A 13657-nucleotide genomic window follows, 5' to 3' on the forward strand; every position below is an offset into this window, starting at 1 on the left:
GTGACGCATATAGTCACTTCCCAGAATGGTCCAACGCCCTCGATTCTCGATCAGGGGAAGAACCATGGAAGTCTCCTGCATGAGCTCCTTCTTGGTGGCAGCCGCCGCCACCATCAGCACATCTATTGGGGACCCCTTGCTCCAATGCGTCCTGAGTGGGGGCTCAAGACTTTGTCGGGGTGCTTGGGAATAGAATCTACAGTGTCCGGGTCTTTCCACACCTCCAGGAACACAGACTCGTCTGAGGTATGTTTTAGGGCAGACCACCCCCCCCTCCCGGCAGAGGAGCTCCATGATGTCTCCAAACATCCTCAAAGGATGGCTGTGAGGAACCTTCCCCTTCCTCCAAGTCAGTGTCTTCAGTGAGAGACTCTGGGTGAGAGTCCAAGTACCTCCTCTTACTTGTTCGTTTGTGAGGCACCTCCTCAGGAGGACTCTCTGGGGAGGGCTCACAAACCTTTTACTGTTCTGTCGCTGGAACTTCCTGAGGCGTTGCGACCACGGGCTGTCTCTGAGATGGCAAGATGGTCGGAACCACACTCAGAGCTAAGGGTCTCTGGATGGAGTCCGAGGACGAGATGGTCAGAGGTCTCGACCCCATGAGAACCCTCTCCACTACATCGAATGCTGAGGTGGAACGAACCTCCTGGGAAGTACTAGTGGGGGCTGTTCCCCCCAACCAGACAGGCGAGTCAGAGCCAAGCCTCCAGTAGCAGAGATGCCGAATGGGATGCTCCGCTCCAAAGCGGTCTGAGAAGAGAGTGCCCACTCTGATCCAACTCCAAAGAAATGGCTCTGAGAGCTCAGATCCTAACCGGTCAGATAAGACAAGCTCAAGGCTATGGCCGGCGTGGAGGTACATGGTACCATAGGTGCCTACTCCTCTACGCCAAGGGTCCTCAGAGCAAAACCACTGGTCAGCTCAGAAGTTGTTATTGGTCAGAAAAAAAGGTTGCAAGGAGCCCTCTCCAGAGGGAGAGGGCACCAGCAAGACCCCCATCTGTATCTAGGTGTGGATAAACCTCAGCATCATCTTATCCATCTCTGCTTCGCTGAGACTATGGGTGAAGCGGAATGACGCCAACGAAACTGGGCGGGAAAGCTGGTGGGGAGAGGATCTAGCAGGGTACCAGCTATGGGTTTTCTCAGGCTCAAAGGAAAATCTAGGTGAGTGTAGCGAAGGAGACCCAGGCCTAGTAAGAGGCATCGCTTTTGGTGACGGACCCGCCTGCAACAAGCGGTCAGGGCACGGTTTGCGAGACCGGTCTTTTTTGGACTTGTCCCCTTCCCCGGACTTCTTAGTGGGAATGCGAGTCCCAGAGGCCGAGGAAGAAGATGCAACAGCCACTGCTCCCCCAGTGGGGGAAGAAGAAACAGTCATCACTGAAGAGGGAAGTAGACCTTTTAGGATAAGCTTCTCCCGTCTGGCCTTAAGTGCTCTGGGGTTGAACCCAGCGCAAATAGGACCAGGGGAATTGAGATGGTCTGCATCCAGGCATACCACGCACACAGTGTGGCCATCCACTGGGAAGAGCTTATGACCACACTTCGTGTATTTTCAGAAGCTGCTTTAGGAGCTTCCGCAATCTCTGTACCCGACACACATACACTCACACAGACACACACATGCTCTATAAGAAAGTTAAGTAAAGGATGAAAGTTTTTTTTTTTTTTTTGCCCGACACAGTTGCGAGGAGGAAAGAAAGATATAAAGTAGAGAATAGGATAAAAAATTACTAAGTTTTCACACACTTACGCTAATCACTAAACTGAAGCTCGGAAGCACGCTTGCACCAACGCTGGTGGCAAACGAGATCTGAAGGGAGACAGGGGGCATTATGGGTAAGGGGAGGAGCTTGGATCCATAGCTGGAAAATGCGGCCGTGTCAGATCCAATGTGGATCCGAGACCCACAGATTGAAGACCAAATGAAGTACACTCCTACCATACTTTCTACTACTCTGCATATTCATTCAGCATAGCCGGCGTTAAGCATAGGCCAACTAGGCAGCAGCCTAGGGCACCGCTCTAGCAGGGGTGCTTTTCCAGTATTTATTTAATGTAGGTAGACTGGGATGGGGGCCACTGGGTGGTGTGGTGGGGAGCACCATGGAGACCTTTTGTGTAGGGCACCAGTTGACCGAAGGCCACTCCTGTCATTCAGTAATCACTCTCTCCAGCAGTTTTGAGAGACATGACACGAGGGTGTGTGTGTCTGTGTGTGTGTGTGTGTGTGTGTGTGTGTGTGTGTGTGTGTGTGTGTGTGTGTGTGTGTGTGTGTGTGTGTGTGTGTGTGTGTGTGTGTGTGTACACAGACAACTGAATGCATGTCCGTGAGGGTTAAATATATATTATACACATATATTAAGTATAGATACATAAGTATATTATATACAAATTTCTGTAAGTGGTATTTTAGAAAAAAATACTCAAGATACTGACAATAATTTTGTCATCATGGATATGTTTACATTAGGTTAACCCTTTTTGTTGTCATGGATATGTTTCCATTAGGTTAACCCTTTTTAAAAATGCAACGCATGTAAAAGCAATAAACTTAACACCATAGCTGCTTTCTTACAGGTATCAAAGGTGAACCAGAGTCCCTCATACAAGAAGGGGATGATATAGTATAAGTAAAGCCCACTTCCCAACTCCAGTATACAGGAATTGAGCCCTAACAGCTGCCCAGATAACCCGAGTTAATTTAGCAGTACAGGCAACAGATCAGTTGGGTGCTAAGGGGGGAATGAGTTTATCCCAATCATCTGGGGGAGGGGTTGAGAGCTCCAAGTGTATCTTGACTGTGAAATGGTTACCAACTGTTCAGTAGCAGGGAAGGTGGAGCTTCAGTGAATGTTAAGCATGGTGACATTACATTTGCTCCACCCTAGTCAACAGTGCCCTCCCCCGTATATCTAAAAGATTTTATGTGCACGGCTGTGTAGCTCATGCCCATCTCTCAACTCCTTTCCCTTCAAAGGGGGGGGATGACCTCACTCAGAAGCTGCCACAAGGCCATTCTTCCCTGAAGAAGAACAGCTCACCTATCACAATGGATACAGAAGGAATTTAATGCCCCATGGTAAGGGAGTAGATGGGCTCACAGGGAACTAGGGGGTAATCACACAATCAGTAAATAAAGAAAGAATGTAATAAAGTATTGCCCTTTGTGCCTCAGTGGCAGTCTGTCACTTCAGTAAGGCAATCTGGCCTCAACACTTAAACAAAAAGCTAAGAAAGTCAACCTGTAACCTTAAATCAGGTCCATGACTTTTAAGAAAACTGAATAAAATGTAAGCACACATCTGTAATTGCAGGATTAGGGACATTTTTTTATGGTTCCGAGAGTTTACTCTCCCACAGAAATGCATTAGAGATTTGCGACTGGTGAAAACACAAGCATAAGATGACCACTAGTTAGAATTGGTAAGAAAATCTACAGACTAAAGATTAATTAATTTTACACAAACTGAACTATGATGTTGAACCCCAATGAATAACAGATTATATTGTTTCTTGGGGCAATACAATCTAGAGTTCAATACAAATATGTTGAACACAATTTTTTATTTTTTTTTATTCACAGGATGGCTCTATAAGCAATACTTACTTCTGAATACTGTAAAGCTGCTCACCCATTAATGTGGACCCTCCACTGGTAAACCATTCTAGTCCTGAGGGTTTCACCCTACTAGTCAGGCACGACCAAAGGGCAACTTCAGGTGTACTCTCCAGTCCAGCTGGTGAACCTGGGTATCCTGAGGCAATGTTACAACTGCCTCATGTACACAGACAACCCTCTCCTCCTACCACAAAACACTAACATATGCGAGAGATGGAATTATACAGCCAAACTGGAGGCTAAGGTCTCTCCACCCAAGACTGGAACAGACAGTCATGAGGAGAAGGTTAACACTTGCACCACACCTCCAGCCTCACACAGACCTACTAAACCAGCACTGGCAAAAAATACACAAATACACCAAATCATACTCAGAAGCTCTAAATAAAAATCTGCAAAAGCATCAGAAAGCTCCAAAGTAGACACCCAAAAAACCTGCACCTCCCATCACAAACCAGGCAACACATAAAACACAAAATCAATGTGCTGCACAATCACAGCCCTTAAGGCGAAATAACATACCTAACACACTAGTAATAGGTGACTATAGTCAGGCACACTGATGTCCCACTCACTAGGCTGGACAAGGAGAAGGTTACTGTTAGCTGCCTCGGGAGCCAGAATCCGCCACATAACACAAGCACTCAGGTCACTCCAGAACAAGTACAAATATGACTCTGTCATTGTTCATGTTGGTGTGAATGACCTGAGATGTACCTCCCTGGACTACATGAAGAGAGACATGGAAGAGCTCTCTGATCATGTAGCCCAGGTCAGTACCACTCTGACCCTGAGTGGCATCCTGCCCTCACCAAGAATGATACCTCAGTATAAAGAAAAAATTATCAATTTCAGCAATTGGCTAAGCTTCTGGTGTCACTCAAAGGGGATCCAATGTCTGTCAGCCTGGGACGACATGCTCGACAAGCCACGTTGCTTCGCAAGAAACGGCTTGCACCTGTCACCCCTAGGCTTTCGAATATTGGCCAAGGCTTTTGCTGCCTCCATAGTGCCTTTTTTAGGCAAGGCTTAAAAGTCAAACCCACCTCCATAAACACCACAAATAAAAAAAAATGAGGGTTATGCTACTTAACGCCAGGAGTTTAAATCTCAAAATGCATGCGCTCGAAGCACTCCTCAGTATGGAGAACGTCGACATCTCTGCAGTAACTGAAACCTGGTTCAAGGCTCCAGAAAGCTCTCCAGCACTGCCGGGCTACAACTCGTACCACACATTCGGCCACAGAGCACGGACCGAAACACAAAAGGAGGGGGTGTATCCATATTAATCAAGGATACCTACACCTCCAGGTTTGTGGTGCAGCATGATACCTCTGAGATCATCCATGTGCAACTAACATCGAGTAAATCTGCAATGCAAATTGTGGCCTGCTACAGATCACCCTCCATGACCCAGGACCACTACTCTGCCTTTCTGGAGACACTGGAAAACATGAAGGTCCTAACGAACACCCTGATATTGGGCGATTTCAATTACCCTACCATTAACTGGGAAAACTACTTGAGTACAAACTCCCAGGCTCAGCGCTTCCTGGAATTTATCAACTCAAACACCCTGGATCAGCTGGTAAACTACCCTAACAGAGGTGAAAACTTATTGGACCTTGTCATCACCAACATGGGTGACATTGTTCATCCAAGGAAACCACAGCAAAAAACTTTTCTAAAGCAAACTTCACCTTACTTAAGACAGAGGTGATAAGTTTCACAGCCCCCAAGCTAAAGGATAACTCTGCCAAAGATACAGAATCCTTTACAAATGCACTCTATGAGCACCTACAAGGATGCATGGATCGTGCCACCCCTAGCAAAACCAAGACTCACTCCCCAAACAGAAGGAAATCAAGTCTGGTGGACCCCTGCCATAAACAGGTTATACAATAAAAGGAGGAAACTAGTTCAGAAAAAAGCAAATCCCAAGAAGGAAAGACATCCCTGATCAGTATCATTAAGAATCTAAGGTCACTCATAAAACCATCCAAGGCTAACTTCGACAGAAAAATAGCCAAGGATTCGAAAGATAACCACAAAGCCTTCTTTAGCTATGTCAAGAATCTAAGTGGCAACTCGCAGATATGCTCTGAGCTAGTGCAAAATAGCACAAAATATACTGAACCTACTGATATTGCCAACATCCTGGCAGATAGATTCAGTGCAAACTTCAAACCCCCTCTCACCTCCAAAAGGGCCCACAACAATACCGGAAAAGTGTAGTGTCCCGGAAATCACAGGCGCACAGGTGAAAACAGCCCTTTCAAAAGCCAAAAACACAGTCTCAATGGGGCCAGATGGTGCGTCTTGCATGAACTACAGAATGAACTAACTCCCCGCCTAAACACACTGTTCAACCTCAGCCTCTCCACAGGCTACGTGCCCATAGAATGGCACACAGTAACGGTTATTCCGCTCCACAAAGGAGAGGCTACAGCTGACCCTAGTAACTATCGCCCCATAAGCCTGACTAGCTGGTCTGCAAGGCTATGGAGCGCATCATCATGGAACTCATTAACAAAGACACTGGGAACCTCCAAACACTTGATCCGACCAAGTTCAGCTTTGTTAAGGGCAGATCATGCCTACTAAACCCGGTTGACTTCTTTGAGACAGTCACCAAGGCCATAGATGAGGGAAAGGTCATTCACACAGCCTATCTTGACCTCACCAGGGCATTCACCACCATTCCTCACTCAGGTATTATACAAAAACTCACCAGCCTGAACATAAACCTCTGTCACAAGATGGGTTGCCAACTGGCTTACAGACAGAACTCATGCAGTAAGAATAGCAGGCTCCAGGTCAGACTCTAAACCAGTCACAAGTGGTGTCCCGCAAGGCTCGGTCCTGGGACCCCTACTGTTCGGCATATACTTCTCAGAAGTACAGGCAAACACAGGAGGACTATGGCTAACCAAGTTCGCCGATGACTGCAAAATGGGAGCCATAATTGACTCTCCAACTGACAAGGACATCCTCCAGAAATTCCTTACTGAGACGGACACCTGGTGTCAAAGTCATGGCCTCAAGCTAAATGCCAAAAAATGCACAGTCATCCCATTTGGGAAAAACAAAACACCCACAAATTACCAAATAGGTGTCAACCCCCTTAATACAGAAGAGGTAATAAGAGATCTGGGGACCCAGATATTTAGTAATCTCTCATTTGACAATCATATTGCCAAAGTAGTTAGGAAATCCTTCTATGTGGCCCATCTAATTACTAAAGGGTTCGCATCTAGAAAATAAAGAGGTTATAGTGCCCCTCTACTCGTCACTCATCAGACCCATCACAGAGTACAATGCCCCATTTGGGATGTACCTCACAAGACACTTCTAACAGCTGGAAAGACCACAAAAGTACCTCACCAAGAGGATTACTGGCCTCAAACATATATCCAATGCAGACTGACTGAAAAAACTCCGGCTGTACTCAGTGGCATATTGCTTACTCAGAGGCGATCTCTGCCTGACTTACAAAGCCATGTCCAACTCAGAACTGATGGACATGCTCCACCTAAAGAAATCCAAGTCACTGCAAGCCACGTGCTGTAGTGAGCTAAAAGTCGCCACAACAATAAATAGAACATGCTGGCGGGATAGATTCCTGTCACAGAGACTCCCTATGTTTTGGAACAAAATTCCTAACTACATTAGGCAGAGCCCTTCACTAAAATTCTTCAAGAGAAACCTTGACGAGTGGATGGGTAACAGAAAATACACCCCTGGGATCACTTCATTGGCTCTGCTTGACAGAGGCTTAGTTAATTAATCAATGGGGTGGCGAAAGCAGACACACTCTGGCTAGGCTTATAAATGCCCTCGGGCAGATAGCCTAGTACCTACCTATGAACCTATCTATAAATGGCCATACCCTCCTGCACAGTGCCTCATGTACCTGCACCACAGACCACCACTGCAGTTACTGTCTCCATTTCTGGGTTTGTACTGCTAAACTGAATATAATGAATTGCAGAGATATGTGTTACCTCAAGGTCCACAGATACAACAGATCTCAACAGAAATGTCAAGATGCAAGTCCTAAAAAGGAAAAGGCCACATCAGACTTATATCTTCCTTCATTTCTTCTTGGGCCTCTCCAACATGTCCCAGAGCCATTTTGTTTTACTTAAGTGATTATATACTTTTTTCGCCATCTGGTCAGCACACCCCTTCCAATTCTGCTTCATCCTTTCTGGCTACCCCAATGTCCTCATCCATCACTGGGTTTACCATCCTCTCCTATTGCCCTTGAACTTTCTCCCTTCTAAGACAGGGACTGTTGTGAAACCAAAAGTGGCCAAATTATTTCAGACTCAGGATCAACGGCTCTATAATGATCAACTTAAAAAGCAAAACAAAACTCATGACTGAGCTTGAGAAAGCTTATGTTTCACAAGCAGAAAGAAAATTTAGCTGATATACCCTTGACAACAGCTGTAGTTAAAAACAGAAACACGTGGAAATTTATGACACAGATCAATTTAGTTGTGCTTTCCGGTATCACCCACTTTTTGAGATAAATAAAAATGAAGCATTTTTGGAAAAACAAGGCACTGCAGCAATACATCTGATTCTTAATAAACCTTGTATAGACTAAGCATCCAAGAATGTTTAGCAGTAAAGAGTAACTTAAAAATTAAGCACAAATCTTCTGGATTTTAATGCAATAGCTTCTTTGAGATGTTATACCCTCAGAAATATGCACAGATGGATACACAATACACGATGCATGTATTATAGTATTTATTTAAACACTGTCACAGTTTTCAAGAATTAGAAATATTCAACACCAATTCTACAACATGTATATCATGAACATCCCATTAAAATATTGTAAAACAAAGTATTATAAAACAATTACAGACAAGAAGACAAAGTAACTACAACAGCACAAGGATTACATTTACCACAGTGATAGTATCTCCATGGATTTCAACAAACAAGGTTAATGAGCTGCAGGGCAAAATCCAAGTGGAAAAGGGCAGACCCAGACTCGGAACAGACACTGCTCTAAGCTATTTATAAGCATTGCCCTTCATCGAGTAAACAGTGTAATGTGCTGTCCTACTATGTGGTGCATTACAACATAAGATCTCTTCATACTTGCACATTACTAAATTTTATAAGTAAATGGAAGTAAATTACAAGAAAAGTATTAAGAGTCTAACTTACAGTTTCCAACTGATCCATAAGTTTTGATAAAAATTTACGACACTCTGGGCTTTTACTGTCAATCTTCATTCCTGTCTGAATTGAATATAAACGACCTAGAAAAGAAAAGTATACATTAAACTGGTTAGATCATGCTTGGCAAGTTAGATTTTCAATGCCAAATAATGAAAACAAAGTTAAGTCACTAAGACAAAAAGCTTTTTAATAATATCATGCATAAAACATACACAGCCCTTTATAATTATTATGATGATGTAAACGGATAAAGCAAAATGGCAGTTTTAAAGTCACCAAGGTGTTGTGACCCGTTTGGATTCCATTCCAGTCATCAAAATAGCTACTACCCTCAGTCCCTCCCTACTTTAAAACATCATTCAATGCACACTATTAGCAGACTTGATAAAAACTCAGCATTGCTGCAACTGTAAAGTCTAGAAAAACCATACACTGCACGATCATCTCTTGTATCACTGACGTAAAGAAGCTGATTAAACTGATTTTGCAGTCCACATCATCAAAAAACTCACAGGGACAAGGAAAGCATAATGACAAAGCAAATTCCCACACTCTGCCATTGACGTTTTTTTGTTAGTTTTCCTTCTAGTTGACCAGGTAAGCCCACTGGACATAAATGTCTCTTTACAAGGGTGACCTGGTAGCACTGTCTGGTTAAGTGACATGCTAACAGTCACACAGCAGGCAAATGATAATGGAAGGAATCAGTTCCTGCACAGTAACTATTAACAGCTCAGAGCTTTAGTCCTCTAAACTGACTGTCACTGATAATGCATTAGAGTACCTCATTCAAACCGCCATGCAGTTACCAGGGCTTCATACTCCATATCTGGAAAATGGCAGAATGCATGGGCTACAGTCTACTCTAGCATATGTCCAGTAAGGCTTTTTTTTTTTTTTTTTTTTAAAGAAACATCTTTCTTAAATTACCACTTATGACACAGACAAATCATACATTTATATAAATGAAAACAAACCATACTGACACAATCCTAGTTACAAGCATTTTATATTACACACTATACTGACACAATTTTAGTTGCTAACATTACTTATCACAAATAATCTAACAAATCATTGTCAGTCAAACATTACACAGCTCAATCAAATCATGCCTTCTTTTAAACCTCATTCCACACTTGTATGTATCGTTCCCACAACTCCCATGTTTTTCCTATGTAAGTTGCTCCTACCCTTTTCTAAAGATCCTAATTCCAATTGTTTTATTTCTGTTACTATATTTGCTACTTCTAGTACAGTTGGTTTAGACGTAGATTTCCATTTTCTAGAAATTGCTTTTTTGGCATAATTTGACTCGGCAAAGACTTATGTCTAGGCAATTCCGATTCTGTATCATAGCTCAGAAAAATAATTTCCCTAGTTACACCAATATGATCACCCAGTATCTCTGATAGACTAGTCTGCAGGGCATATTTAAAGTCTGCCAACTCATTACACTACAAGAAAGTACAGTTTTGTACCTACCATAAATGTAGATGTCCGATAGGTATGCAACTGCAGTCCTGACATATGGGTTGTCCTGCCTCAGGCAGCCCTTCGGTCGGTCGGATTCCAAAGTCTGGGTCCGGCGTCGGCTGATGTCGCCTTTCCACGCCAGAGCCTGGGGTATAAAGCGTCAGCCAACGCCATCTTCTTCAGTGTTTCTTGCCCCAGATGCCAGGTGCCCTCTAAGGAAGGCTAAATTTTGAAAATAGAGAAAAAATTCCAGACCAGTACAACAACATAAAAACAAATACACCATAAAAGATTACCCCAGGTAGCTAAAATGAGAGGTAGAAACCCAAAAGAATACCACAGAGGGGTAGGTGGGAGGGAAAACCTGACTGCAGTTGCATACCTATCGGACATCTACATTTATGGTAGGTACAAAACTGTACTATGTCCTTCAAGGATGCAACTGCAGTCCTGACATATGGGTTGAATATCATAGCCAACCTGGGGGTGGTAGGCACTAAGACAAAGATGGTGTAGCTAAAATGCCCTGCAGGACTGCAGAAGCAAACCCTGCTCTGGATCTGGAATATAAAGGCAGGTTGTAATGTTTGGAAAATGTATGCACGGAGCTCCATGTAGCAGCTTCTAAAATGTCCTTTGTTGCCACTCCTCTAAAAAAGGCTGTGGAGGTGGCTGTAGCTCTGGTGGAATGTGGCCTGATGTCAGCTGGCACAGTTTTTCCATGAAAAGAGTAGCAGAATCGAATGCAATTTCCAATCCATTTAGAAATTGTCTGTTTGGAAATTGCTTTTCCCTGCAATCCAGCAGTGCAAGCTACAAAAAGCTGGTCAGATTTTCTGAAAGACTGTTCTGTCCAAGTAGTAGCGCAACTGTCTGTGTATGTCCAAGGTGTGCAGAAGTCTCTCTCCTTTATTTTGAGGACTGGGAAAGAAGGTAGGCAGGTGAATAGCTTGATTCAGGGACACCCTGGATACCACCTTTGGCATGAATGACGGATTGGTTCTCAAAGAAACTCTGTCCTGAAGAAAAATGAGAAATGGTTGTATTGCCATAAGGGCCTGTAGCTCAGAGACTCTTCTTGCTGAGGTTACTGCCAGAAGGAAAGCTGTCTTCCAAGACAGAAATTTCAACTCTGAAGATGCTGCTGGTTCAAAGGGAGGAAGAGTTAATTTTTCCAGCATGAAGTTGAGGTCCCATGCAGGCACTGGTGGTTTCCTTGGAGGGTTGATGTTCTTTATACCTCTTAGAAACTGTCTTAGCAATGGGTGAGAAAATACAGGCAGATCAGTGTTACATTTGGCAGATATTGCTGAAGCATGTATTTTTATGGAAGAATATGAAAGGCCATTGTGGAGCATTTCAGCCAAATATTCTAGGATCTGTGGAATGCTCATCACTGATGGGTCTTGACCCTTTTTGCTGTTCCAGATAAGAAATCTCTTCCATTTTGCTGAGTATGTCTTTCTAGTGGAAGGTCTGCGCGCCTCCAGGATGATATCTTTTACCCTTTTGGAAAGTGTATCATGAGGAATAGTCATGGAATCTTCCAAGCTGTCAGCTTCAATGTTTTCAAGCTGGGGTGTAGTGTCATGTAATTGTGCTGTGTCAGAAGAAGTGGCCTTTGAGGAAGGAGCCACGGATTGGTGTGTGTCAAGCTCCGTAGCAGTGGGTACCAGTGTTGTCTTGGCCAGTCTGGAGCTATCAGTATGACTTTCGGTTGCTCTGTCTTGATCTTTAGTAACACCTTGGTCATCAACGGAAGAGGTGGGAAGGCATATAGTGTTAGAGAGTTCCAACTGAAGGAGAGAGCGTCCATCTTCCATGCTTGATGTCCGGCCTTCCCCATGCTTCAGTTATTTGTAATAAAATGTCTGGATGCAACATCCATTCGTGTGGATCCATGATGTTTCTGCTTAGGCTGTCCGCCAGAACACTGTCCTTCCCAGGTACAAACTGGGATTGTAGCTCTATTTTCAATTGTAGGGAAATATCCCAGAGATTCATTGCCAGTCTGCAAAGAGGGTAGGAATGGGTACCTCCTTGCTTGTTTATGTACCACATAACTGTGGTATTGTCTGTCTTTATTAGTAGATGGCCCTGATGCATGAACTTTTCGAAGGCCTTGATTGCATGTATCATTGCCAGCATTTCTTTTTGGTTGATGTGCAGGTGCTTTTCTTTTTGTGTCCATTGTCCTTGAATGCATCTGCCCTCCATGTGCGCCCCCCATCCATGGTCTGAGGCGTCTATTGTTATGGTTTGACTTGTATGAGGCTTGCTGAAAGGCAGACCTTTGTTTATCTGGCTTGCTTGAGCCCACCACACAAATTCCTTTTGAAGGCATGGAATGAGTGGGATCAATGCTTCCAGGCTGTGGCTGTGTTGAGACCATAGACTTTTTAGATACCATTGTAGTTTCCTCATATGCAGCCTTGCATGAGGAATCAGAAGAATGCAAGATGCCATGAAACCCAGGGCCTGCAGGATTTTCCTTGCAGTCATCTGGGTGTGTGTTGCTAATTTTCTGAAGTATTCTGGTAATTGTTTTTGTTTTTCTTTTGTCAGAAACGCCATCTGGGTGTTTGTGTCCAGTGTGGCACCCAGGAAAGGTATTTTTTGGGATGGTACGAGACTTGATTTCTGAATATTGACTGTGTATCCCAAGGCCTGCAGTAGGAGAATAACATAGTCCAAGTTTTTTAACAAGGCTTGTTGGCTGCCCGCTTGTATAAGGCAGTCGTCCAGGTAAGGGTATATTTCTATCCCCTGAAGTCTGCAATGTGCAATTACTGATGGCAGGCATTTCGTGAACACTCTGGGCGCAGTAGATAAGCCAAAGGGCAATGCTGAGAATTGATAATGCTCTGAGCCTGCAAGAAATAGTACAGTTTTGTACCTACCATAAATGTAGATGTCCGATAGATATGCAACTGCAGTCATAACATATGGGTTGTCCTGCCTCAGGCAGCCCTCGGTCGGCCGGATTCCAAAGTCTGGGTCCGACGTCGGCTGATGTCGCATTTCTCTCCGACGCCAGAGCGGCTGGAGTACATAAGCATCAGCCGACGCCATTTTCTTCAGTGTTTCTTGCCCCAGATGCCAGGTGCCCTCCAAGGAAGGCTGTAATCAAATTGGAAGACAAAAACAGGATTCCAGACAAATAAATGAGCAATAAAACAAATACACCATAACAGATATCCCCAGCTAAGAGAAACAGGGATAGGAGTGGACCCTAGGCATAGAGGGGTATGGAGGGAGGGAGGAAAATCCGACTGCAGTTGCATATCTATCGGACATCTACATTTATGGTAGGTACAAAACTGTACTATGTCCTTCAAGAATGCAACTGCA

The 13657-nt window shown here is 44.1% G+C and overlaps 1 protein-coding gene across 2 annotated transcripts in view; it reads right to left on the minus strand.

Moving 5' to 3' along the window:
• VTA1 (vesicle trafficking 1) overlaps positions 1 to 13657 on the minus strand; it is a 1322571-nt gene that overhangs the window by 983341 nt on the left and 325573 nt on the right. For both annotated transcript variants that reach the window (XM_044058895.1, XM_044058858.1), the window contains exon 2: positions 8816 to 8910. In XM_044058895.1, coding sequence (XP_043914830.1) covers positions 8816 to 8910 — 95 coding nt within the window. The remainder of the gene's footprint in view (positions 1 to 8815; positions 8911 to 13657) is intronic.

This window comes from Protopterus annectens, chromosome 1.part0 (genome assembly GCF_019279795.1).
Source record: "Protopterus annectens isolate FY-2018-M chromosome 1.part0, PAN1.0, whole genome shotgun sequence".
Lineage (NCBI taxonomy): Eukaryota > Metazoa > Chordata > Ceratodontiformes > Protopteridae > Protopterus > Protopterus annectens.